General features: G+C 45.8%; 1 protein-coding gene across 2 annotated transcripts in view; it reads left to right on the top strand.

The window, feature by feature from the left end:
- SYNGR1 (synaptogyrin 1) overlaps positions 1 to 27,471 on the top strand; it is an 85,713-nt gene that overhangs the window by 47,388 nt on the left and 10,854 nt on the right. For both annotated transcript variants that reach the window (XM_069231297.1, XM_069231298.1), the window contains exons 2-3: positions 24,424 to 24,661; positions 25,496 to 25,641. In XM_069231297.1, coding sequence (XP_069087398.1) covers positions 24,424 to 24,661; positions 25,496 to 25,641 — 384 coding nt within the window. The remainder of the gene's footprint in view (positions 1 to 24,423; positions 24,662 to 25,495; positions 25,642 to 27,471) is intronic.

The following is a 27,471-nucleotide window of genomic DNA, read 5'->3' as shown; positions in this document are numbered from 1 at the left end:
AGACCTGGAGACCTGTTCTCTGAGCTCCTGGGGGAGGACCACCTGGAAGTAAGAGTAGAACGATTACAGTGTGGGACGAACGGTTGCGTCTGAGGGGAGATGGGCGAGATATGTTGATTCTTTGTGCAGCACAACTGAGGGATACTATTGCTCTCCAGGGAGGGATGTGCTCGCTGCATCAAGATGTCGCACCTGCAATACTTGCAAGACGCCTACAATTTAAGCCTGTTGCAGATGCTCTTCTTCGGGAACAGGTGAAATACCACTGGACCTACCCCTTTGGTATTGTATTTGAATATTACAATAAACACCACTTTACAGAGCTAAACAGCACGGCCTCTCTGTTGGGCCTCAGTGTAGCTGCTCCTACAGATTCAGAGGGCCGGGATGGAGTGGCGATGCCTGGTGGCCCTGCTGGCGCTCCTTTTGGAATATGACAAATGCAATGAATAGCGAAACGGGTTAACAATAAGTGACCTTGACACTATCACAATTCAGTGCAAGGCAGTCACCCCTGGCGCTCAAAGGTGCAGACCCTGAGAAGCAATGGTCCTTATTGAGTGCTTTCTTGTATCTCTGAGACTGAGGAGATCAACAGAGTGGGAGGTGGGGGTGAACTCTGAACTACCTGAAGGTCTGGACCCACATCCCGATCAGGTTCTTATGAGCGACGCAAACCATGGCAGCTACTGTTCATAGATCAGACTTCACCCCTGACAAAGTATGCTTCTGCAAATGCGTGGATGTTTGGTGGGTTTAGGTCCACTGCACCTCTATCACTCAGATGCCAAAAGAGTTGGTAATTTAAAGGAGCGTGTGCTCTCTAGTTTTAATGTATTGTTGCTTTGTTTGTTGGTTATTACCTTGCATGGCTGGATTCTATCCTTGGAAAGGAGGGAGGACCTGCCCAGAGGGGGACCAGCTATATGGGAACGGAAGAGTGGGAGGGAGGGCTGGAGGAGACCTTACAATGCATCCATCGAGGGGACTATATTGTAATTAATTTTTTATATATATATATATATATATATATAAAAAATTAATCTATAGAGAGAGAGAGAAATGGTATTTAATACCTTATCATGGAACATTAAAGGGCTCAACTCCCCCAACAAACACTCCCTAATATGAAGTACCTCATAGATAGGCACCTTGACATCATTGCGTTAAAAAAAAAAAAAAAAAAACACCTCAAACGGACAGACACACATACTTCGCCACAGAGCGTATCCTCTTATCTACACCTCCTCTGCCAACGTGAAACACTACGGAGTCGCACTCCTTTTCCACTCCAAAATCAACTTTCACTTTGTAGTAAATCCAATAAGGAGAGGAGACACATGATGGTTAAAGGCCTCATAGAGGGTCGCCTCTGTACCATTGTCGCAGTTTATCCTCCTAATGCTGGCCAGACTGTTTCTGCTTCTCCCTTTCTGTGCTGGGCCGGTTTGCAGAAGGGGATATTATATTGATGGGGGGATTACAATTTAATAAGGACCTAAGTACGGACACCGCACACCAGTATAGATCCCAAGTGGTACTTTCGCTAAAACCACTAAAATGACACTTTGTCATCTGGGCTTAGTGGATGCATGGAGGATACTGAATCTCACCAGATGGGACTACACCTTTTTTCCCCGCTCACATAGAACTCATTCTAGGCTAGACCACACATTCATAAGCCAACAGTTAGAACACTCCATCCTAGCCGATACTATCCACCCCATCACCAAATCAGACCATGCCACGTTGGAAACGATTCTTTTCAAAGGTACTACTTCCCACTATCGAGAGACCCCTTGTTCCGTGCAGAACTTAGAAAATCGATTAGAGATTATTTTCAGCAAAACAAGACCGAAGACACAGACCCCCCTCTCCTATGGGACACCTTCAAGGCGGTCATTCGAGAGGAATGCCTATCTTTGATGACCACATTAACTCAGCAGAGGACAGTGGAGAGGGAGATGCTTGAAGCGGAGCTTTTGAAAGATCTCATAAGGTGGCCCCTACTCTTGGCTTTCAAAGGAAAGTCCCGGCCCTTCGGCGGAAAGTTAAAGCCATATATGCCAACAGGGCAGAACTGTCCCTCTTATGGCTGAAATGCACTTCATACGAGAGGTAGCAAGGTAGGCTCCCACTTAGCAAAACAATTGCATACTAAACAAGAGCGGACCTATATCGAGCAGCGCAGGTATGAGGCAGGGATACTTCAACACACTGAACACAGTGAACAAGGGAAGGCACAAACACAGCAAGACTTTTACAAGCGCCTCTATACCTCAGATTCTATAGATGACGAGGTGCAGTTAGCCCACTTGGCAGAAATCACTCTACCCCAAGTCTCTCCCACCCACAATGAAATCTTGAGTGCCCCTATTGTACCAGAAGAGGTGCAATTTGCCATAGATTCTCTTAAACTTCACAAAGCCCCCGGCCGTGATGGCTTTAATGTATCTTTCTGTAAGACTTTTAGCTTTGAATTAGTTCTGCACTTGACAGAACTCTTCAACCATCTAGCCGATTCCCAAGCAGCCACCCCTTTAAAGGGAGAGGCCTTGATTTTGATTATCCAGAAATTGGGGAAACCCTTAGACCTTTGTGCTTCATATTGCCCAATAGCCCTCCACAACTTAGATGCTAAATTATATACCAAGATCCTGGCTCATAGGCTAGAGGAAGTACTGCCGGAACTGATCCATTCGGATCAGTCAGGCTTTATTGTAGGGCTGCCCCCTTCTGTATTGCCCAGATGTACCCGCTATATACAATTTAACCGCTTATAACCCAAACATGTAAGTTATTATTGTTAGCCTGTTAGGGCTGTAATGTTTTATATAATTTTGTTCTAAACCTCAACAAAAATATTCAGTGGCGCAAAGTCATGGCTGCTGCTTTCTATTCACATTCTTAATACATATGCACCTATATGGCCTACTCATGAGTATGATACTGTTTCTGTAAGTAGTTTTACCTATGGTACAGGGCCCATGGTGTAAATTTCATGACTGTTTACGTTGGGACTTTTGAAAAACAATAAAAACAGTTTGACAAATAAAAACGAATAAAGCCAGCAAAGAGAAAGCAAATAAATGTGAGTTACAAATCACAAAGTCAATGGTAAGCAATGGGCAGGGAAGCTTTCATAATGTCCCCCAAAAGATTTTTTTTTTACAACCATACAGCTGTGCTGTCTGGTAGGCTTCGACCTAAAAATGGATAGTCCGGGCTTGACAACTATATTTTCTGAAGTTTAGAAAGCCGATTATGACATGACTTTTTCCCTAGGCCTTGTAAACTGGTCTTCTTGGTTGCTGAATTACCATACTTGGGGTTCTTGGTTATTTTTTTTCAATGCCACGATAACCCGGCTATTGTGAACGTTTGCCTCCCAAACATAAACATAATTTTGGGTAATTTTTCCCCATATCTTAGCATCAAGCTATTAATAGTGATTATATATAGTGTCATTGTCACTTCTAAATGTTGTAAATAAAAGATCTTTCTATTACCAGTTTAAAGGTACTCAGTTTACCGACCTCAGAGCAATGGAATACAGAGATGGCCATACTGGGTTTCCACTTCGTGACCTGTCTGTCAACAGTGACCTTTTTAATACACCCTGACACCTTGCTGCTTTATAAATAATAATACTAATAAAATGATTTTTTTTAAATACCTTTGAGTGCTATTTCTAATAATGAAAATGTTAATAATTCTGCTAATACAAATCTTGAAAAATACGAACAATTGTAATAGTAATAAAGTGTCAATAATTGAACGTATGTAAATATTTCTAATCTTATTGATAGTATTAGCAATAGATTTACATATTGCAAATAGTATTACTGCTATTCATAAAATGATTGTCTTCATAACAAAGTCTGGCAATACGATTTTTAATACCACTAATTCTACTTACTGTACTAATAATATTTATTATTATTGAGTTTGGGAGTCTCCGAGGCAGGTCAGGAGGTTGTGGTTGTATTTACACTCTGGGGTGCCTAGAAGCCTGGTCCAGGCAGCGCTGTTAGAGGGTTAAGAAGCATATAGTACATTTAACGCTTCCATCAGCAGCTCCTTTCCGAACAGATTTCTCTCTAGCCGGGCTTCCAATGACTCATAAAATTCTGTTCCTTCCGTGTGAATTTTAAATACTGTCCATGTTTTGTGCACCCTCAAGCAGCAGGCCATTTCAATCCTACATGTAATGTCTGCACCAGCTAAAAATGACAGAACCACATACATCTGTGATTCAAGAGAACTTTCATGACTTTATTCAGTTAATTCTGTGATTCGAAAGATGGCAGATTCACATGCTTTTTTTGGGGATGGAATTGGCTACAATTTTTAGGGAAATCAAAAAAAAAAATACCGAATCGTGCCCAGTTGTTGCTGTCAGAGAAAACAAGTATTATCAAAGCCAAAAGCCCTCTCCTTTTGGACCTATTAGCTTTGACAATGGTGTCCGGCTGGGTGGAGGAAAACACACAAGGGAGGGAGCAACGTGGAGGGCGGAGTGTTTCAGAGTGGAGTATAGGATGGAGAGCGCACAATCGATTGCAGTAGTAGGCTGCAAAGGAAGAAGCCCACGTGGTAGAGAACAAAATGGAGCAATGGAGGGGATTTGTAGGGAGAAAGCATACATTGGAGAGAGCAACACTGAGGACGGGTGAAGGGATATTTTCTGGCAGAGGAGAAGCACATGAGGGCGAGAGCAACACATACTGTAAAGGAGCGGGTGGTTTGAAAGGGGTAAAGCATACAAGGGAGAGCGCAAGGAGGGCAGGAGTGTTGGGTGTTGGGATGCACATAAGGGAGAGAGCAATACGGAGCATGAGGATTTGCTGGGGCAAGCGCGAAAGGGAGAAAGCATAATGGAGCGTGGGAGATGGATGTCTTTTTTTGGGGGCTGAAGAACATGATGGAGAGAGCAACTCCTATCATAGACACTAGTGGGTTTGCTAGGATAAAGCACAGGTGGGAGAGAGCAACACAAAACACAGAAGTGTTTGTGGGGCAAAAGGCAGATGAAGGAAGGAGTTGGAAAATGCATACACTCTTGCAGAGTAATTAACGAAAAAGATCCATGGAGTTCTGTAAAAGTGAGCTGTCGAAGTATACAAGTTAACCAAGCAAAAGGATGATCCAGTGGAAGAACAAACACAAGATAGGTCTAGGAAAGCCATCCAATAAGAAGCAAGCAAATAAGAAGGACAATAAAGCCAACCAATGGCAAACAAATGGCAGGCCATGTGCCCATTCTAAGATCACAATTAGGTCTTTCACAACGAGGCAGCTTGTGGGTGCTGTCTGGACCACAAGATATTAAAAAATCAAGAAGTTTTTTTTTTTGTTTTTGTTTTTGTTATTGTTAAGAAGGGGTCTCAAACAGCAAATCCTGTGTTTTTTAAAACAACACCACATCCTGCGCAGTTATTTTGGGGAAATAAAATAAACAAGACCACAGATATTTCATTGATTTAGATTCACATTTAATGATTTGTTTCTAAACAAAAACATCGGAACCTCGTAATTATTTTCTGCGATTATCATTTTTTATGACACAAATATGTCCAGTTACTTCTGTGAGTTTGGAAAAAGGTGGGAAAATATGGTGTCCTTATTTCTCACTGGGGAAAAAATACAAGGTTACAGTAAGATTTCTATACAGTTTCACAAAATGTTGGAAGAAGGAGCAGAATCTGATTCAGTTCTATTATTGACAGTGACAGAATTGCTTTGATTTGCTTTTTTTAATACAGTTTAAATTGTGATTGTGAAAAAGACACAATTGTGCTTACGATTCTCCTACATTTGGTACGAAAAATCATAGATGTACCCATTAATTTCAGATCTTTAGTTTAAAAAAATGTGAGCCCTTTATTTGAATTAGGAGATGCTTAATCAAATCAGGTGACACTGCCTGAACCTCAAAGGATCTTGATTAACACCCAGAGACTTTGGATACAAACGGGAGAGTTGTTGTAAAATGTCGAAGCCTTTGCTGATATCATGCCATGTGCTAAAATTATAATACTTCGATAAAACTGTGACGGTTAAAATCAAATTATTTGTGACAACCTTCGCTCTGTTCTTTCATGAATCCTATAGTGTTTAAAGCAGTTTGCAGCGGAAGTTTCTTGTTTTCAATACTTGCGGAGCCACGTGATTCAACGTTGTAAATTGATTTCCACCGAGAACTCGAGGTCCTGCCAAAGATCGCTCGTGACCCACCACGAGGGACTGAAACAATCGCTCGTGGTCCGAGTTTAATGGACTGCAATGTGGCTAAAGAAAAAGAGAGCACATTTTATTCTCTGAAAGGCCACTTCATGTAACTTTCAAACTCCGAATTTCTGACAGGGGTGGCTCCTTCGCTACGGCGAAGGATCGTCGCCCCACTGGCTGATCCATAAAGTAGAAAAATAATATAGTCTACTATAATGTTATTGTTTTGCTTCTGGCACAGCCAGTAGTGCAGGGAGGGGCAGGCCACAGAGGTGGGAGGAGGGAAGTGAGAACCTAAGTGCGCATTTGTGTTCGGCCGGCCGTCTGAGGCTGGTCAAACACACATGCGCACTTAGGTTTCTCCAGCCCAGCTATGTTTAACAACCAGGGTGGAGAAACTGCACAGACCTCAGGGTAGTGTGTGAGCGGCAGTCCGAGCCGTTCAGACCAATCGTGGCACTGCTTTCATGCTCAGTTTAGGATGAAAGCAGCCCCAGGATTGCTGGGGAGCCTGTGCTGGTGTCCCAGCAGTGAATGCTGGGATACCACAATAGGAGCGACGAGCGAGGCGGCAGGGACAGAGGCATGGTAAGTGTGTTTAATTATTTGCATCTCGTGTCTGCACCCCCTTTCCTCCAAACCCCCTCCCCCTGAGTTATCTGGCGTCCGCCACTGATTTCTAATGCTCTTCTTTATATGTTTTACATGTATTTGCCTTGTGGCTCATTCTGCTTCCAGTTCGTCCTGCACAGGGTATAATCCTGGTAAGAGTTTTTTGGGTTAATGCTCCAGCAGCGGCAATATATAAAATTAAAGATGGTTAACAGTGAATTGCGGGGATGTTTTTCACCAAGGGGTTCTGAGTGACATCAGATAGACAACAAGAGTGAAGCTCGTGCTGTCTATGATGTCACTCGGAACCCCAAGGAGCAAAAGATCCCTGTAATTAAATTTTTACCCATCTATAATTTTATGTTCTGTATGACCCCCAAAATTATCTGCTACTGCTTTCAACTGCAATGCAGGGTAGAGGAGTAATGGGGAGCCATGCATAACATGCCTCCGTTATGTATACCAGTCGCAAAGGTTAAAAAAAAAGAAAACTTACCAGCCGCCACCACCTTCTCTGCCTTTCTTGTCCCCCCTCCCCCCACTGTAGCTGTGTTTTCAGATTTTGGCATTCATTTGAAGCAGACAAGCAGTGCCTCGCTGACAGGCCCTCGGGAAGCCCTGTCAGCCTGGCCTGGAAGGCCTTTACGATATCACAACAGTTGAGAATTAGTTTTGTTATCAAATGCCATAGTAGTGAGTTATGACACCCAGAAACTGAAATAAACGATAGAGGCTTTCAATGAGAGCCAAGCATAACATATCTACAGTGTGCAGATCACGGATTCCAAACATTGATTTTTCAAAGAACTATAACATGGGCACCTATGAGTGATTTTAAAACTGACCTACTTTAATTACTATGAAGTTCTAGGTAGAGGCAGACAAGCCAAACAAGGCCAGAGCATGGCAGAGTTCTGACTCTTGGCCCATGGGTATTGGCTATCCAGCCAAAGCACTATTCACACTGTCTTTCCCAAATACAGTTTTGTTTAGAAACTATTGCTTGCTCAATGCAGTCACATGATCTAATGATTTAAATTAAACACAACTGTTGAAGAGAGTACCTTTTTAAAACTTGTATTTTATAGTATTTTTACTAACCTTGGTTGAAACTAGAGTGATTTCCTTTGCAGATATGTGATTTTTTCTATTTTTTATTTTTTTTTAATATTTTTTATCCTGGAGCAAATTCTGCGTGAACAAAATGTGCGTGCAGGTGTATAGTGCACATCACAGTGAGGTTGTAGTTCCAGAACATGGACATTTTTGGGCTTGCTTACCGAAATATTTTTCTGGCTTAAAATACTTCCATTGCTTAAGATAATCATAGAGCTGATTTCCGCCAAAGAAAATGGGTCACATTTCTTAATAGTCTTTCCTTACACCACAAAATAGTCTTAAGAATGCCTTAGGGCAATAAGGGTAGTCTTTTAAACCCGATAAAACAGCTTTTTAGGCCCTTATTCCAAATCAGATTTTTTACCACATCATCTTTCAAAGACACATTTTCCAACGACTCCTCAGTTAGACTGGTACTGCTAAATCCTTTAGCCCCAAAAGGACACTATTTTATCTTTGTCTCACTTATGAAGTACTCAACTTCAGTGCTAGATTTGGGGAGGTTGAATTACCTGGATTTTTCCTTAATTTCTCTCCTATTTGTTAACAAATAATGACAAGACGAGGAAGGTGGAAGAGAGATGTGAATGACCAACTAAGTATGTTAGTGAGGGTTTGCAAGATTCCCTCAGCAAATCGATGAGTCAAACCTGAATTTAAAATAGTAATAGTAAAAGAGTAATTGTGCGATTGTTCGTGTCCTCATTGGTATTTCATTCCATCGTTTGACACTGAAATCGCGATTAGTGGATTTTTGTGGTTTTGACATTATTGTATGCTACTATTTATTGCATTGCGAAGACCTCATTGAGTTTTCAAGGCCAAAATCTAAAAATAAAAAATCTGCACATCAACGTTTTTTTTCCTAGAAGTTGTCCCTTTACCCCATCTCACCCCCTCCCATACCCAGATACAGTTCTCATTCAGACTGTTGAAAAAAGCATAGGTTATGTACCTGCCAGCAAAACAAGAGTCCTAATATCCTATGGACTCCCGTTCCACTGCATGTTTCAAACAACTCTTTACCCAAATGTAGCCGACACACACATCCCAATCAATGTCTCCCTCCTTCCTGGCAGAGTCTCTGACTTCCTGAAGCATGTCATCAGACATCATCAATCTGCCCCCCCTACCCCCCCCATGGGGAAAAAAAGAAAACATTTGAGGGTTGGAAGGGGTGTTAAAACTCATTAACAACTATTGACCTGCCTACAATCTCTGTTCTTCATCAAAATCTTGGCAAATCAGGTGATGAGACCACTTCAAGTTTATGTAAAACCGTTTTCTGCCCGCCCAACAGTCAGGATTCCATTTTTCAGGGAGCATTGGAAATGGCTAATAAAGTGGAAATGCTCCTCCTCTCCCTAGACGAGGTTGACACAGCTGCCTTTATACTTCTTGAGCGACCCACTGCTTATGACACTGTAAATCACGCAATTCTGCATGAGAGACTCGAACACTAGGCAGTCTTTTCTAGAGCCACACTGCAATAGATCCATTATTTTTTCACCACTTGCAGCAAAAACATTGCATCGAATAAACCAAGCCTTCTGTACATCCTGTATCTTGTGGTGACATCCAAGGATCAACGCTCTTCGGCCTTCACTTAAACATCTATGTACACCCCTTTGCTCAACTCCTCAAGCGTTACCAAGAGACCTTCCAAATGCACAGCAGCTACAGCCAAATCCACATCCGATTGGAGTACAAGCCAGAGATGCAATCAACATCACCTTGTGTTTTGACCATGTGCGCTATTTGATGAAATAGGTATTCCTGTGAATGAATGGTGCCAAGGCACAAATCCTACTAACCAGGTCGCTGACTGTAATCCAGCTACATTATTCTCATTTTCAGTCATGGAAACCAGCGCTCTGTTTCACCAAAAGATACCTGGGGGTTCTTTTCAATACCAACCTCTCTTTTGCTACACAGGAAACATGGTGCATAAGAGTGTAGATATGCAGCGTTCTCTACTTCGTTAATACTCCCACTCTGGCACACCATCTTACCACAGCACAGACCTGAGATGGCGAGATTCCTCGTTCTAGCATGTCTTGATTACTGAAACATCAGCTACTTCAGCAACCCAATAAATCTCATTGCAAGCCTCCGGAGATTCTAGCAATAAGCACCCTGACCTTCCTTTCACCTCCTATACCTGGTCAGATCAGTCCCTCCTTTAAAGTACTCCTTTTGATAACCAGGTCAAATTTTAGATTTTTATGCCCAAGCGTAAAAAGGGCATAATGGGCCGAAGGCAGTCTATCCTTACAGAAATTGACACCCCACTGTGCCTCAGCCAGAGCCCTTCCCTCAATGTCTTCCCATCAGAAGGTCCCATGATTGTTCAAGAGAATGAAACATGGTGGGATGTCACTGGGCACGCAAAACTCTGGTGTGCCCTCGTCCTGATTATGGCAACTGAACCTAACCACAAGTGATTCAAAAAATGCTTGAAAACCAGTCTTTAACTCAACTTAGTTGGGGAAGAGTGAACGACACCACAACACGATTGTTGTGTGCAAAAGGCCGCTTTAATGAAACAGGTGCACCTACAATTAAACAAACCTTTGCCTTACAAAACAAAAGCCACACTAGACATTGCAAACACCTGTCCAATTTCCTCAACCCTCCCTATAACCTCATCCTGCCTTCCCTTTCTCCACTCACGTCTACCTATTTCTCCATCCTATCCGCTTCTTCTAATCCTGTACGCTAATGTCAAGCTCCCTGTCTGTCGCAACCTACTGCTGCTCCCCCCCCCCCCACAAATACTTAAATTGTCCTGTCAGCTTCATCCTCCGCATGAGTTTCGTTACCTGTCATAAAGCTCTCTCCGCCTGCACCTGCTCCAAGCAACAACCATGCATCCTCGCCCTACCGTGCACCGGTTCCAAGAACAAGCTAGTCCAAACTGAAATAACATAAGCCAGACCCCGCAAAGGTAGAGGGAGGGAGGGAGGGGAAAACGAACTCCCTGATGCAAAATTGGACTGGCCACCGTGTCACCTTCTACAAAATGGTGGCCGGGAACCCAAAATGTCTGCATATTTACCCCCCACCCCAGTCCCCACCAAAAAACTGCCCAAAGACGCCCAACCGCGTTGCGAGCCCTACCACCTGCCCCAAAGACCCCGGGGAGGGGGAAACGCCTAGTTCCTCATTGGGGAGGAGTGAACGACACCATGACACGATTGTTGTGTGCAAAAGGCCGCTTTAATGGAACAGGTGCACCTACAATTGAACAAACCTTGGCCTTCGCCTTACAAAACTAAAGCCTCACTAGGCATTGCAAACACCTGTCTAATTTCCTCCACCCTCCCTAATCTGCAAACTGTAGAGTTCCATTCCCATAAAGGATAAATGTACCCCATCATCTCTAAAGAATTCAGCATCCTCGAAACGCAGATACGAATGTTCCAAGAACGTCATACCTTTCTCCCGGCAGAAACTTTTCATTTCCTTATTCGACTTGCGCCTGGCCCTTTCGCTAGCCCCCGGCTTCCTCACTGCCCTCCATACCCGACGCGGAACAAAGGCCGTAAAAACCACGTGACATCCCCTCCATTGGTTCAAATGACCTGTAAATCCATCTTGATGAGTTTCATAAAGTTAAGTCCCGTCATGGCCACCAAATCATTCTCCCCCAAATGGAGGCACAGCACATCGGGGCACCGACCTCTCACTGCAGCACTTTGCAGGCGAGGCAAGAGCTCACCCCATCTCATCCCCCCTTTACCAAACCAACGCACGTTATAGGGGAGAATTTAGGGTTTGATCTAGCCCGTTATGACAGTCCGACATGCCTGGCGCTGCGCCCACTTGACAAAGGAGTGTCCGACCACCCAAATGGAAATGTACTCCACCTCTGGACCCAGCACCACTCCTGTGAAGGAGAAAAGTAAAACATGAGTGCACACATCACAATCTCTCCCCTTATCTATTTATATTTCCTGTTGTTCAATTTCTTTTTTTATTTTTATTTTTTATTTTCTCCCTCTCACATATCTCCTGAAACATTCTGATTTCCACCTCCCCAATGCCATCAGCTCTTCCTTGCCCCAACCCTTCTGCCCTGCCTCGGTAGCAACCCCAATCTGAAAGGAATGAGTCCCGAATTGCCTCGCATCCATACCCATGGACGGCAGCCCTTTACGCATGACTGCTAGTAATTGAGACGCTGTAACCCTGCTCACGTCACTGTGCAGAAACACTGCACCCTCTCGAAGACTTCTTCCACTGGTCAGCCCAAACTCCAAGGGCAGATAGAAACTTCTGGGTATCGACAGAGAAATATTACCACCCCTGCTCCCGTCTGGTCGGTCTCTGAACTCCTAATATGCAAAGCCAAACCCGTACAGTGAAATGCACCTCCTGCCACTGAATGCCTTACTTCCCTGGCAGACCCAATAACTCTGAAACCTGAAGAGCGCCAAAAAACAACCAAGACTTTACAGTCCAAAAAGAAATGTCTCCCTTGCATTGAAGCAAACTGCCCCCAAGACACCTGAAAGCCCCTTCAACAACCGTAACGACACTGGCGCCTAATGCGACCTCTCTGACCCCCTTTCTTTGCCTATCTGTCCAAAATCCGTTGGCCGAGCTCGCCTGCTGATGGCGGGTATCCCCAAAAAAGTTTAGCCATAATCCCCAATGCCGCTAGCTTGCCTGCTATCGTAACCATGGATTGACCTTTGTCTATCAGAGCCATAATGAATTGGACCACATCTTCAGCTGTGTCATCCTGTCTTACCCGTCTCCATGCCCCGGATCCTAAAAACTTCTCCCAAGCCTTTGCATAAGCCCGTCGGGTTGATAGGGCTAAGGAATTCAGTACCAGTCGAAGCATCCTCGCGTGCCTATTCTCCATCGCTCTCCCGGCATAGCTGTCCTGCACAGGTCCGCGCCCAGATGATGAGGCAGCGACTGCCCGGCTAGTGCCAAACCCAACCGCCTACAAAAAGTCCTCCCTGCTCGTACCACTCGGCATGCAAAATTAAGGTGACCCAGCAGCACCTGTATCTCCCTCACTCTAACCTTGCTTTTCTTCAACATGTCATAAATTCTCTGCATCATGTCCACCTTCTTGTCATCAGGCAGTCGAGTGGTCCCTGTCACCGGATCCAATTCAATGCCAAGAAACGACAGCGGCCCCACTGTCTTTTCGGGAGCCAAGGGCACACCAAGGTCTCCCATGATTTCCTGAAACTGATGTAAAACGGCAGCGCAATGCAGGCTGCCAGCTGGGGCCACAAAGAAAAATAAATCTAGATAATGTGTCACAAGGACATGGCCCACCAACTGCGTAAAGATCCACTGTAGAGAAGTGCTAAAGCATTCAAACAGCGCACAGGAACTGGAGCAGCCCATTGGAAGCGCTTTGTCCTCATACCAGGACCCTTGAAACTGAATTCCTAACAGTTCAAAGTCGTCCGGGTGGTCAGGCAACAACCGAAAAGCTGACTCGATGTCCGTCTTTGCCATCAATGCCCGCGGCCCAGCTGCTCCACCATATCAATTGCCACATCGACAGACGTGTAAGACACTTTCGTCACGTCAGCCGGAATAAAGTCGCTGACCGAGGATCCCTCAAGCCACGACAAATGATAAATCAACCGAAATTGCCCTTGTTCCTTCATGGGCACCACGCCAATTGGAGACACTATGAGGTTCTGCACGGCCAATCTGAAAATGGGCCAGCCATGCGACCTTCCCCCACCTCCTTCTCCAACTTATGGCGCACCATGCCCTCCCCTCGCACAGACCGAAGATTATCCACCCACCGCCGCTCCCTTGGACCCGTGTAGCCCAAACCGAGCCCGTGTCGAAAACCCTGTACCCAGCATGTCGGCTTCTGTCCTTCTGTCATAGTTTTTTAAGCATGATGCTAGCTTGTCCACGTCGACCAGAGTATGCGCCTTCTCCCGCAACACCCTTCCTAAATCTCTGTCCATCCCTTCCCCCAGAGCCTGCCGGCTGCCCACCCACAGAAACCTGTCCTTGTGCCGATCCTGAGCTTGTGGCACTTTGCTGACCTGCACAGTGGATGAGCGGGTAGCGCCCTGCACACTTGGAGCACTCATGCTGAAATTTGCAGTATTCGAGAGAACGTATACCTTTGTTATAGTCCCAACACGCCCCCGATCACCCTGTACCAGTGGAGCTTGAGTTTGCCTGGCTTGTGCCTCCGGTCCCCACCCCTAGGGTGGGGTGCTTCCGAATGGGCCGATAGCTAATTGGTAACCCACTGGCTGTGAAAACAGTCTTTCCGAATTTCGCCGGACCCATCATGTGCTGCCATAGTTCTGAATCTATCTCCCCCACTTGACCTCCGGATCTTCGGCCATCCGAGCCCTAAACTCCTCATCATATTGTCACCAGGCATACCCACCATAGTTGATCTGCGCCTTCCGAATGATGTCCATGTACTTAATCAATGCCACAGAACGTTCAGGAAAGCGTTTGCAGTAAACACTAGCAAATCAAAAAGGCCGCCGTCCAATTCTCAATGTTAACTGGCACTTTAGGCCGTTTTGCAAGCTCCCACTCCTCTTCCTTGGAGCCCTCCTTCGCCCGAACCTCCCAGTGAAGCAACTTCAAAATTTCTACGTACTCCCCTTTCCAAATTTTCTTCTTTAGTCGCCTGCATCAAATGCGCCCCCAACGGCTTAGCCGTGCCCATGTGCGGTAACTTAGCCCGCATGGACGCTGGCTCCTCCTCCTTGTCCCCTTTTTTAGTGTCAGTTGTCTGTGGTAGAGGTAAACTGTCACGGTTCGTCAGTCCTTCAGTCGCTTCCGCCGATTTTAGCCCTGTCACCTGACCTGCACTCACCCTCACCGCTCTCAGTTGCCACGCCTGCATCCTGCACATACACACCTTTCAACAGCCGCACTGCATCCTCCGCACGTCAATCACCACGGACACCATATGACTTGGCCATGCCAACTCCTTACCTGGAGACAACAACGGGTGCCGCTCCTGTGCCGTCCGCTTCTCCAGCCGAGATCCTTCCAACACCACGCCAGCAACTCGCACATGCCACTGCTTCAGTTTCTGTAACGACTGAATCAGAGGATTAGCGGCCCCCCACCTTTAACGCACTCCCACCATTCCTGTTCGTCCCTTCCCTCAACCAGTTCTCCTCCCTCAATGCAACTCCCCTCCTACTCCTCCTCCACCCAAGCTTCCTGCCTCCGTGGCCCCTTCGGCGCAAAATCAGTGCTCAAATCCCCACACACACCACGGCCGGCAGAAGAGGCTCCTCTCGCCTGCCGCATACCTGATGGGCCCGGACGCTGCTCCCCAGAGACGGCAGCGCCGGCGGGCGCAAAACGCATACCACCACACCGCCCCTTGGGAGCATCCGTAGCCTTACGCCGTCCTGTCCTCACTCCTGCTGGTGGTTACTGTCCGGCCGCCCCGGGCCCCGCCTTCTCTTCCTGCCAAGGTTCCCGAGCTGCACTCTGCTCGCCTGGTTCTGCGTCGCCAAACTCCACCACATCCTGCCAATAAAGGTCCGATGTGCCAGGTTGAAAAAATGCCTCCTCAAACGACCCATCCAACGACCCCCTTCCCCTACTACCCCTCAGAATCCCACGACGAACCTGACTCCCCCTTTGGGACCTCCAGCACTCCGCCCCCCCTTCCTCATGGCCTGAGCCCCGTATACTCGCCTTGGGAATCTGGTACTAAGCCTGGGGAAGGGATCCTCCGCCTCCTGCCACCCTTTTCCTTCATTCTCACTACAACCCTCCTCCTCGCTCCAGCTCCACTCCAACATGGTTGGCCATTTTGCGGGGACAGGCACCCTCTGGTCCGATGCCTGTGGCTGGCTGCCTTCACCATCCTTATCTCTGGTCCCTTTACCTACTCTCAGCCTGCCTTGATCTCTGGGAACATCCAAAACGCCTGTGGAAGGCCCAGCCCGGGCCCCTGACCCCCCGGGGCGCACCCCCACCCCTCTGCTGTGTTCCTCGAGTGTGCTGAGGCCTGCCCTGGGGACTGGCAGCCGTCACCGGATACCCCTTTCCCACCAAGGCCCCTCCCCTTCTGACGTCCGGGTGCGTCTTGAAGGCCTCGCCCGGTTCATCCCGCCGAGCGCCGTCCACCGCTTTGCCTTTAAACTGACAGACACACCGGGGTTTCCCCCGCGTGTCTGCCAATTGTGGCCCAACCTTCCTGGAGCCTCCTGCTGCAAACTCCTTCCCCCTCCCTCGAGGGCCTCCCCTTGCCCGCCCCTTCTCATCTTCAGGGGCTTTCCTCCTGTGCGCGACAGCGAACACGCGATGACTGCCACCACGACACCAGCCGCGGACACCCTACGCACCGGGCACAATGGATCCAACGCCTCCTGCTTTCTCCAGAAGGGCCAACACCTTGCGCACATACTCTTCCGATATCGCAATGCCGAGGTAAGCCTCACTGTTCGCTATGAAAATACTCTGCCGCAACCACGTCTCAGCCTTCTTCTTCGCTGCGATTAGTGTACTAATTATTGCCCTGTCTGTGTGTGTTTTTTTTTTTTTTTTACTTTACCCTACGCACACACAAAAATGGACCGGCCACTGTGTCGCCTTCTACAAAATGGTGGCCGGGAGCCCAACTTGTCTGTATATATACCCCAGTCCCAACCGAAAAACCTCCCAAAGACACCCAACTGTAACGCGGGCCCTGCCACCCTCCCCAAAGTCCCCGGGGGACTGGACGAGGAATGAGGCGTTTCTCCCCCTCTCCCCCCCGCCCCCCCCCCGCTACCAGGCCCCCATTCTTATTAGGGTTCACTATCACAGTTGTTCAGGCACTGTTAATCACGTGCACAGTATTCCTCACCCCCCTGAAGCGACAGAAAAAGAGATGTTTAGCACTTTGAGTTCTGTGTTGGACCTCCTATCAACCTACCAACAACCTAAACACATTCCGTTGCCTCAGTCTTTTCACGTCAAGTGTCTTGGGCCACGGAGTTACCTTTGAGCTTTCGGTGGGGTCTGGTAACTCCCATTATTGGTTCCATTCGCATTAAAAGGCTGTTAGTGTGGCAAGTTGGCTTCTGAGCTGAATTACAAATGCTCTTTAGACAACGAAAGGAAGAGCTAGCTCTGCAACTATTTCTTTGGAACTTTTTTTTTAATGTGAGTTAGTTTTTGTTAGCAGTAGGAAGTCCTTTGAGTAGAATGCTTTCTTATTGAAATGCTAGAATTCGCTACAGGAAACCTGGAAAGTATCTTCGGATTACCACCTATTTCGACACACAGCCAGTTTTAAAAGTGACTCACATTAGCCTGCTTAACATATGTGTTTACAGTAAATTACAATCTGCCAATTGGCATATTTATTTCACTGTACAGATGTCTTCTAAGGAGCAACATATGGATAATTTAAGAGGGTTGCGCCAACGGTGATCATGTCTGTGCATAAATATTATAAGGAATACAATGCCCCTTTTCTTATTAAAAAGTAGTATAGCAGTTTACTTTTGAATTCCATTGTGACTTGCAAAGTGCTCTTTTCTAAAAAGTTGGGCCAGGCATGACTTAATTCTACTTGCCAATTAAGAGGCACCCGGCTTAGGGACACACACCCATGACTTCCCAACTGAAAGCCGACCCGACAGGTGTAACACATTGGCAGACAGAACACTTTAATAATTAATTCAGATTGTGTGGTGCATTATATATTAATCCTTGCTGTTATTATTTTTTAATCGTCGGTGCTGTGCAGAAGTTGTTCTTCATAGCCTGTCTTCGCAGACTGATTAATGACAATTAGACCCGAATGAAGGTTTGCAAAATACGAATTGTAAGCCTATTCTTCCGCTTAGAGCGTGCTATTGGAGAAGTGATTTGCAGCTTCTGATTGTCGGACAATGGTGAGCTTCCCAGCCTATTCCCAGTAGTGTAACAGACACCAGAAAGCTGTGTATTATTTACACCTGAGGCACAACCAGGCAGCAACCTGTCTTCCAAGATGGCTGCCATTCGTAGTCTAAAGAGCCAGGGCTGGATAAAGGTACTCCCTATCACATGGTGACAATTGGCGGACTTGGTTTCCCTACCAGTTTTCCTGCCTGTAGTTGCAGGTCAGTGAGAAGCTGAAAACACAGTACTGGGTACTGAAAAGTAATGCTTTATTGGCACAGCTAAGCAACAAACTACTGACAAAGTATTATTGTAAACATCGATCTCAATATGTTGGGTCTCTACATCAAGGCTTTGGCTGAGGCCCTGTTTGACCCTATGAAATGGATTTAGGAATTGGTTGTCCTCTATACTGCTACATGTTGCCAGGTTTTGTGCCTTCACCCACCATCTTTCAGTGGTGACCCAATAAGATTTCCAATTTTTATATACTTAGTTTTGGAAAGAGAGTGATATGGGCCTCTGAACGTCTCAAAAATCAGTTCTGCTGGTGAGCGCCAACTTTGGTCTCTCTACCTCTTAGTCCACTTGCTCTTGCTCGTGGAGTTTGTTGTAGTTTTTGGGCTTCCTAGATGTATCCAGGAGAGCAACCTACCTCCCTTCTTCAGTAAATGAAAGTCCTCAAGATTTGGTCACATGGGAGCCTTCCTATTTATTTATTTATTTAATAGATGCAGTGTTTCGTCCATTGTGCACTGTCTTCGCCGCTGTAATCCTTTGTGAGTATTATACAAGTGAGTTAACATGAATGGCTTCATCAACATACCAGACGTGCCTCTCTCTTGACTGTCACCATTACTAAAAAATATACTTTTCTGTAGGAATGCCTTTGCAAGAGAGAGGATATGCACTGCTCAAACAACCCCACTCACAGTACTACTTTTTCTGCTTTTCTTTGTTTCTGGAGAAAATCCTTATAATTTCCCTCCCGAGCATGCCCGTAGTAAGTGTACAAGGTAATTTACATGTTATCAGTAAATGTTGAAATGCATTGAGCGGAATGGACCTTACCAGCCTCCTCTCTGAGAAGGAAAACTGACCTCGCCGGACTAGTTAGCCGTCAAGCTGAAGGATGCACTGGACACTGATTGGCAGTGGACTTTTTCCTGAGTCCCTGCCTTGTACATATAACAGGAGCTGTCTAGAGGCCCCTTGGTCTTCTTTTAGACTTGGGGCTGTGTGGACCTTGTGCTGTCAGTATTGCTTGTAGCTGCCAACTTCCTCCTGCCTAGGAATAAGCCTGAAGGGGTACTAGACCATGAACCAGATCCTTGAAGCCTTCTGAACTCCTGACCAAAGCATTGCAGGTGAGCACCCTAGAGGGCGACTTCAGTTGCTGCAGATGGTCACGGACATTTGCGGAAAACCCTTGTACCCATAACCAAAGACTGAGACAGGCTACAGGGACAGGGAGATGGACTGCTACAAGTGTTGTTGCAAAGGGTGAATACTCTACATGGCAACCAAAGCCCTCAGTGCGTTGACTTCTGTTGATTTAATTTTGTTTCCCCGATTCTGCGTGAAGTATGGTGGTCCCGCAGCCCATTGGACTGACAGCTAGCTAGAAAGAGGCGGGCAAGCCACTGAAAGCTTGAACTTGGCTTCAACCTAAAGCTTGGCTCTGGCTTAGCTCAAGGATGTGTTCGAACCACAAGCCAATAGCAAGCTAAGCTTTCATGTGGTTTCTGCCTGCCATCCTCCATATACCAAAGATATGGTGTTACAGTCAGAGCTGCCGAATGCGAAAGTGGCGAGCTGTCATCCATTCATTTATTCTTCCTATTCCTGTAAATAATGCATGTGACCTTGTGTAATGTAACTAGTGCTCGAGTAAAGCGCTCCATTGTGCGCTCCTATTTTAAACTAAAAAAATGCACATAAAGAAAGACAAATAGATTCCCATTTAATTTGCTCATCTGTACAACTTGAAACCAGAAAACCTGGACAATTCACAACTTCCTGCTTAAATAGTGTTACCTTAGGCAAATGTTTTTTTCACGAAAATTCCCTTTTCTTTATTATTGCTTATGAAAGTAGTTTCAAATATGTGAGTTAAGGCTATCAGTTGTACAAACATCACTTTTAATAAGTACTTCTCAATGCAGTGCCATAACCTGCCTTATTAGTCTTAAAGTTTCCACGTTAAAGAAATACTCTTTTGAATTTTGAAGAGACTTTATCATATTTTATTTCATGTTTGTTGTATGATTTGTATATAAGATATTTTCAGGGCTCTGCTCGTGCACCCGCTTTAAGATCCGAGCTAGATCCTTGACTCTGCTCCCCCTGTTAATTTGTTGGCTTGACTACCTCAACAGGTAGATGCAGAGTCCATCTCGATCCGGTGAGCTCCTCTTGCACGCTTGGACTCGCACTTCTGTGTTCATCTCGAAACACGGAGGTCAGGGTGCATCCTGGGGCCCGTAAATATACATACAAACACACAAGCAAAGTCTGAGACCCTCTTGCTTTCATTTGAAGGTACCAATAGCAGTAGAGTTCCATTATGGGTGCTTTCTCTGTGCTTCTTAGATGTTTTTGATCCGTCATGGGTGCTTTCTCTGTGCTTCTTAGATGTTTTTGATCCGTCATGGGTGCTTTCGCTACGCTCCTTAGATGTTTTTGATCTGTTGTGGGTGCTTTCGCTACGCCCCTTAGATGTTTTTGATCTGTTGTGGGTGCTTTCTTTGTGCTTCTTAGATGTTTTTGATCTGTTGTGGGTGCTTTCTCTGTGCTTCTTAGATGTTTTTGATCTGTTGTGGGTGTTCGCTCTGTGGCATTTAGATGTTTTTACCATAGGTATAAAAGTAACCCAATTTGCGGAAAATTTCCATACTCCATTCATCTACTGTGACATTTTAAAGCTTCCCAAACATTAGCCATTTTGGAATCCTGTGTAAACCAGTTCCAGACTGTTGGTTCTAATTTCTCCCTTTCCCGGAGCGTTCCGAGCCTTGTGAACTTTATATAAAGTGTTTAACTCAGAAATGTAGCTTCATTGCTTTATGATGCTATTTCTGTCCGCTTTACTCCACTACTGCTTTCTGCATGAGATTATTGTTCTCTTTGAGTGAGGAGCAGTTTTGTTTTTGATTACCAAATCACATTTTTGAATAGGGCTTTGTGTCCTTTCCGATTTCTGTTTGCTGTTTATTCTGTATAGCTACGTAATATATTATTAAAAGTGAGTAACTCAAAACTTGGCTGAAAATTCAAACTTTATTCCAATTCTGATTTGGCTGCAGACCTTGTTTTTTCATTGCTTTGTATAGACCCTCAGCATCCCCCTTTTTTTGGAGTGCTTAGTGGATTTATAACAACTTAATACTAAAAAAAAAAAACTGTGTTTCAATATAGTGCTATATGCCATACTTCTGCTATTTCTAAGCTCTGAATATTACACGTTATCCTTGATGGTACTAAATTTATTAGCCTATGGAAGGCTGGAAGGCTCTCTTGCTGGGATCCAAACTCATGACCTCTGGCATTCAGATCCCTATCTGCCCTACCAGCTCATAGAAAGAAGGAACACTTAGGCCTTCGTTATGAGTTTGGCGGTCCTGCATCACAGCCAGTTCACCTCCTGTACCGCCAGGGCAGTGGTACCGTCTGGCTGAAGGTTGACCACCTTCGACCCAGCGGTCCACCTAACACGACCCAGGGTATTATGAGTATCCTTACCACCAGGGATTCCGTGGTGGCAGCCTCACGACACAATCCCTGCCAGAAAGGATACTGGCGACAGGAATTCAAATTCCTGTCACCACAACAGGACTCCCTGACCCCATCACAGGCCCCCGGCCCCCTCAAGCAGCAAAGACCCCACCCCCCACCCCTGGTCGCCGTACTGATCTCCCCCCACCCCCAATCCACGCATGCACACACCATACTTAAATCCATGCACACATCCACGCTCACTCATTCATACACACATGGCCACGGGACACACACCCCACATACACGCATTCATATTGCTCCCCACCCCCCGCATACACGCAGTCACACATACACACAGACACTTGCACACAAACATACACAACACCACCCACTCCCCTCCATTCTCACACACACACTCCCACCCTGTCAGGAGATTACCCATTAAATCGAACTTCCACAGGAGCAGATGCCTTTTACCCAACTCCCTCCAACAGATGTGTGCTCAGACTTTACTGATTATCTGAACCCTGTAACCGCTAGGGGGAAAGGGGAATGGGAATAGAAAAAGAGAGACCACCTCCAGTTCCAGTTCAAGCCTGTGTTTCCCACTTGAAGAAAAGATATTCAGTGTGTGCTTCAGTAACCTGCACCTTTCTTCTTATTGGGATTTCTTTAAAGGAAGGACCTGCAGTCGGTGGTAAGAGCATAGATCAGTACATTCCTACTGCGCATTCAACTGTTCAGCCATTCACTTTCACCCAATTCTATTGTTCTCCTAACCTAGATCTTTTGAGAGACTAGCCTCTCTCTAAGAGAACAATGTTAACTTAATATCTTCTTTTCTCCAGGAGTCAGAGGTATCCAAGGTTCTCTGGAGAACAGTTCAAAGGTTCACAAATATACAATCTACTAGTGTCTTTTACAGAAAATGAAAACTCCTTCCTAAGGTTCAGTTTTCCCAATCACAGTCTCTAGGAATTAGTCTGAGCACTGAGGTTTGCCTCTAAGACTGGCAGGTCTGCAAGGCGAAGAGTTTTTGTGTGTGTGTGTGTGTATGTATATATATATATATATATATATATATATATATATACATACATACATACATACACACACACACAAGTCTGGAAATCATACAAAAGGATTCCTTACTGCAATTGCTTGAAGTTCTGTTAAGCCAAAACGAATTCTCCTCAAATAGCCAGTTGTTGGAAGAAATTCAGCTTCTCCAGAAGTGGAAAAAGTAGCTGGTGTGCACACCCTAACAAGAAAAAGAACTAATTACTCAAAACTGGAAGAATTCTCTATGAAACGAAGCGCCTCAGGAACACTGCTTATTCTCCTCAGGATGACAGTTGAAGTGCACAGCTTCCAGAGAGAAACAGCTGGAGGGAAGCTTTAGCACGAGTCTGAGGTAGATACACTAGAGCGCTCACCTCACAAAGATTTGTGGCCACCATCTTGAGTGATAGTTAAACCTGAAGAAGCTAGTTCTAAGAACAGCCTCGACGATAGCCACTGGGAGTGAGGACGCCGCTGCAACCAACGTGGGTACAAGGAAAAGGGGAATCGTTTTTACTGAGGGAAGAACTTAACAACATTGGCAATAGTTTTTTCTGACACCCCCATTGACGCACACAACACACAACACCCCCCCCACTACCCTGTTTGACGATCACCTTACCTGGTGGTCGCGTTGGTCATCCAGGAGGGAACGGGATCCATGGCACTTGCTCCACTGCCAGCACCCCGCCAACACAACAGCGCCATGCCGTTTATAGTGTTGTAGTACGGCGGGTTGTGTTGTGTTGTGGTGACGTGGCAGTGGCGGTGGAGCAACCTCCACTAGACCGCTCACTGCCAGCATGGCTGCTGGTGGCTTTCCCCCCCAAATTGTGGCAGGGAGCAGCCAGCATTCATAATATGGCAGTCTTCAGACCGCCAATACTGGCCGTCATATGCCGGGCGTGAGTTTCATCAGTCTGCAGAATAGACCGCCAAACTCATAATGAGGGCCTAAGTCCTTTAACAAGGATTTGCCTCTTGTACTAGCACCTTCAAAAAGCAAAGGTATTGCAACTGTCACATAAAAATACTAAGCTGTGGCACTTGCCAAAATGGTTACTAACGGACTACCTACTGAGTAACAGCGCACACAAAATACCTACCAAGATACACTCAGATAAAATAGTTGCTTAGTTACATCTCTGGTAAATGGTTACTGAGTTACAGCTCTCAAAATAGCTACTGAGTTACAACTTAGACAAAATAGCTTCTGAGTAGTTGGCCAGATAGAATACGTAGTCCTTACAGCTCACTCAGACTGGTGCCTCACAAAATAACTGAGTGACAGCTCTAACAAAAAGTAACTTAGGTACAGAGCTTCTCAAAATGGCTAATCTCATAATAGCAAAGTACCAAGAGGGTCTGTAAAATAGCTACTGAGTCACTATTCACACAAAAAGCTACAGTTCACATAAAAAGCAACTCTGTAACACATCAGACAGGACAGCTACTGAGTAAAAGCTCACACGGACCACCCAGTCACACTATATCTACTGAGTTACAGCCCACACACATAGCTACTGAGATACTTTCACAGACATTCTGCTACTGAAACCAACTACTCTCCAAAGTAGAAACAAATGTATCAGGGCCTATTTTCTTTATCTTTAACCTTGAGAGAGTGTAAAGTTAACTCTCTACCTCCCTCCCTGTATTTTCCCCTTATTTTGTGTGTTAACAAAATTGTGAGATGTTTTTTGGGAGCTAATGAACCCACACTAATCCTCGGCATGGAAATAGCGATGTATGTTATGGATGTGTGGTAGTAGTTAGTAGTTTGTGTGTATCCTGCGCTCATCCTCTGCATCTTTCTTGTGATAGGTGTTTTCTATTGTGGTGTTCGGTTGCATTGTGAACGAGGGCTACACCAATCGGACTGATGAGATAGAGGAGTTTTGCATCTTCAACCGCAACCAGAATGCGTGCAACTACGGCGTGACAGTGGGCGTGCTTTCCTTCCTCACCAGCGTCCTCTACCTGGGGCTCGACGTCTACTTCCCCCAGATCAGCAGCGTCAAGGACCGTAAGAAGGCTGTGCTGTCTGACGTTGGAGTGTCAGGTGAGGCACCATAGTAAAAGGGGAAGGCAGAGGCCAGACTCCCCCAAACTCACAACTGCACAAGAACCATCACACATTGAACAGGTAACACTCAGCCAGAATCTGGGCAAGCCTTCTTCGAAGGCACAGAACAAGTTTAGGGCGTAATGCAAAAGCGTAACTGATGCGCACACACACAGGCACAAGCGTGAAGCACATTACTGGCATCACAAGCAATACTTATTGTGTAAAAGAAGAAAGAGTGCTCGAGCCTGAAGTCCTGTTCAGAATCTCATGGTCAGTGCAATTACATGTTGGCACACTGAATACCAAGGCTGCATAGTCCTTAATCAACCCCATGCCTTTTTTAATCCACTACCAAACATATCCTATCCTTTTATCTCACTCTGGCAGGTTCCTGCTTTCTTTTTTTGTGACTCGTTTCTGCCTTTCTCTTCCTCCGTCTTTTGGATATGTGTGATTTTCCATTACTTGCTCTTGGAAAATACTTGATGTGCGCCAATATGTGTTGGTCCCCAAAAATAAGTGCCGGTGTCACCCACCGGCAACCACCGGCTCAAATTAAGCACTGATCACCAGGGCGCACTTCTTTCATGCAATGCGTACAGAGCAGGTACACCTTAGGCCGCAACAATGCAAAATTCTCACATAGAGGTGTGCATGGCACAGCGCAGGCAACAGCAATGCAGTCTCTCTATTCTTCCATCATGCTCACAAAGCAGACGCAGCATATGCAACTGAGGGGCAAAATGTACTGAGATCATGCTCAACTGTTAACCCTTCTTCTCTTTTTTTTTTTGTTCTGTTCTCTGTCCGTGACCCCGGTGCATGCAGGTTTCTGGGCCTTCTTGTGGTTTGTCGGCTTCTGCTTCCTGGCCAATCAGTGGTCACTCTCTGACCCGATCAACAACCCGCTGAACGAGGGGGCAGACGCAGCCCGTGCCGCTATTGCATTCTCTTTCTTCTCCATCTTCACCTGGGTGAGTGTGCATCAGGGCTGCAAGCATGATGGATAGGCTCTGGTGTACATTGTTGAAAACAGAGACATTTTAGCACTGGTGTACTCTGTCATATGTGCACCAATGTGGTATCCACAGTCCTGTTCGCAGACATATGTTGTCCAGTGTTGCAGGCACATTCGGGTTAAAAATGGTGTCTTCCATTGCATGAACAGTCAGGTTAGGCTGGTGTCATCTATTGCATGCACAGGCAAGTTAAGCTGCTGTCATCCATTGCTTACTCAGGCAGGTTAAGCTGTTGTCAGGTTAGCAGTGCTGTCATCGCTGCCATGGAGCAGCTTGTGTGCTCAGTCACGTGCGTAAGCAGGTTAGCACTGGTGTTGACCATCGTTTTTAAGAGATGGATCAATACTGGTGTTGCCTACTGATGTGAGCTGGTACCATCGACTTTCTTTAGCAGTTACGTGCAGATGCATGCTACGTATAACTACGCAACCGTACCACACAACATCAGGAACCTTTACCTTGCCTTCCCCTTCATTGTCGTTTCAAGTGCCTTTACTAAAATCAATGAAGGTACACAATAGTTGCAGGTTTCGGATTAGGCGACGTGTAAGGGTAACCGTACTGGATAGGTTTATGGTTATTTTAGGGTAGGGGTATAGTTAAAGGTTTGTGTAATGCTGACGGAAGGGTTAGAGTACTTGTGAGGAGAAGGTTAAAAGTGGAGTTTAGAGTTGGTGTTAGTGTTTGGGCAATTGGTAGGTGTAAGATTAAGATAGGTTAAAAGTGTAGGTTAAGGGATAAAGATGTAGGGGTAAGGTAATCGATTCGGTTAGGGGAACTGGATGTGGTTATGGTGTGATTATGATCATGATACGGAGGTAATGGTAACATACATATTAATCCTAAGCTGATGAGGTGGTGGGAGTCACGGTCATTTGGACAAGGCAAAAACAGGTGATGTGGTGGTTGGCAAGCTAGTAACCTGTATCCGAATAGGATTGGCTCGTGCCTTGAGGGATAGATTAAAACTGGCATGCAGTCACGGCCGTTGTCTACCATTGCATGCACAGACAATATAGCACTTGTGCTGATTGTTGCGTGCACAGGCATGTAGTATTCCTGTCTGCAGTAGAACAGCACTATATTACTTTCCAGATCGATTGCAATACTTTAATACTCATACACACAAGTTAGTGGCAGATTAGAAAGGATCATGTTATCACAGGTGTCTGCAGACGCTCGTGTTGGCACAGGTACCTGCAGTGGCATGCAAGGGCAGTTAGTTATTGCAAGAATTCACAGTTGCGTGATTAACAAAATGTCGCCAAGTGACTTGCATTGCATGCAGAGGATCACTAATGGAGTAGCTTGCCCCACTTGCCTGTGCACCGACATGTAGGCATTGGAATCCACTGTTACATTAGTGGGTAGACTAGCACTTGCATGCACTGATGCATGCACAGAGAGGTGAGTGCTTGTGATCGCCCTTCACACGCAGGCGTGTTGGAATAGGTGTCCACTTTTCTATTTGAAGACAGCTGAGCAATGGTGTCGGCCATGGCACTCACTGGCAGGACAGGACCTGTGCCTCATCCAGGCGAGCATCCGCTACTGTAGTTAACATGACACCACAAATGGGCAGTGTTGGATATGGATGGATCTTATACACTTCATTGTTTCTGTGCTGAGATATCTGGACAACTCCTTCAACATGTGAGACAAGAAGTGCCCTTCGGACATTAACTCAAGGCCACATCTGTTAATAGACCCTGTCTATTGTGTAGCTTGCACACAGTCCCACAGTGTCCTTTGAGTTGACGCCATCTCTCACTTTGCCTGTCCCAT

The sequence above is a fragment of the Pleurodeles waltl genome, chromosome 4_2 (assembly GCF_031143425.1).
Source record: "Pleurodeles waltl isolate 20211129_DDA chromosome 4_2, aPleWal1.hap1.20221129, whole genome shotgun sequence".
NCBI classification, from domain to species: Eukaryota; Metazoa; Chordata; class Amphibia; order Caudata; family Salamandridae; genus Pleurodeles; species Pleurodeles waltl.
This window is presented reverse-complemented; position numbering and strand designations above follow the sequence as displayed.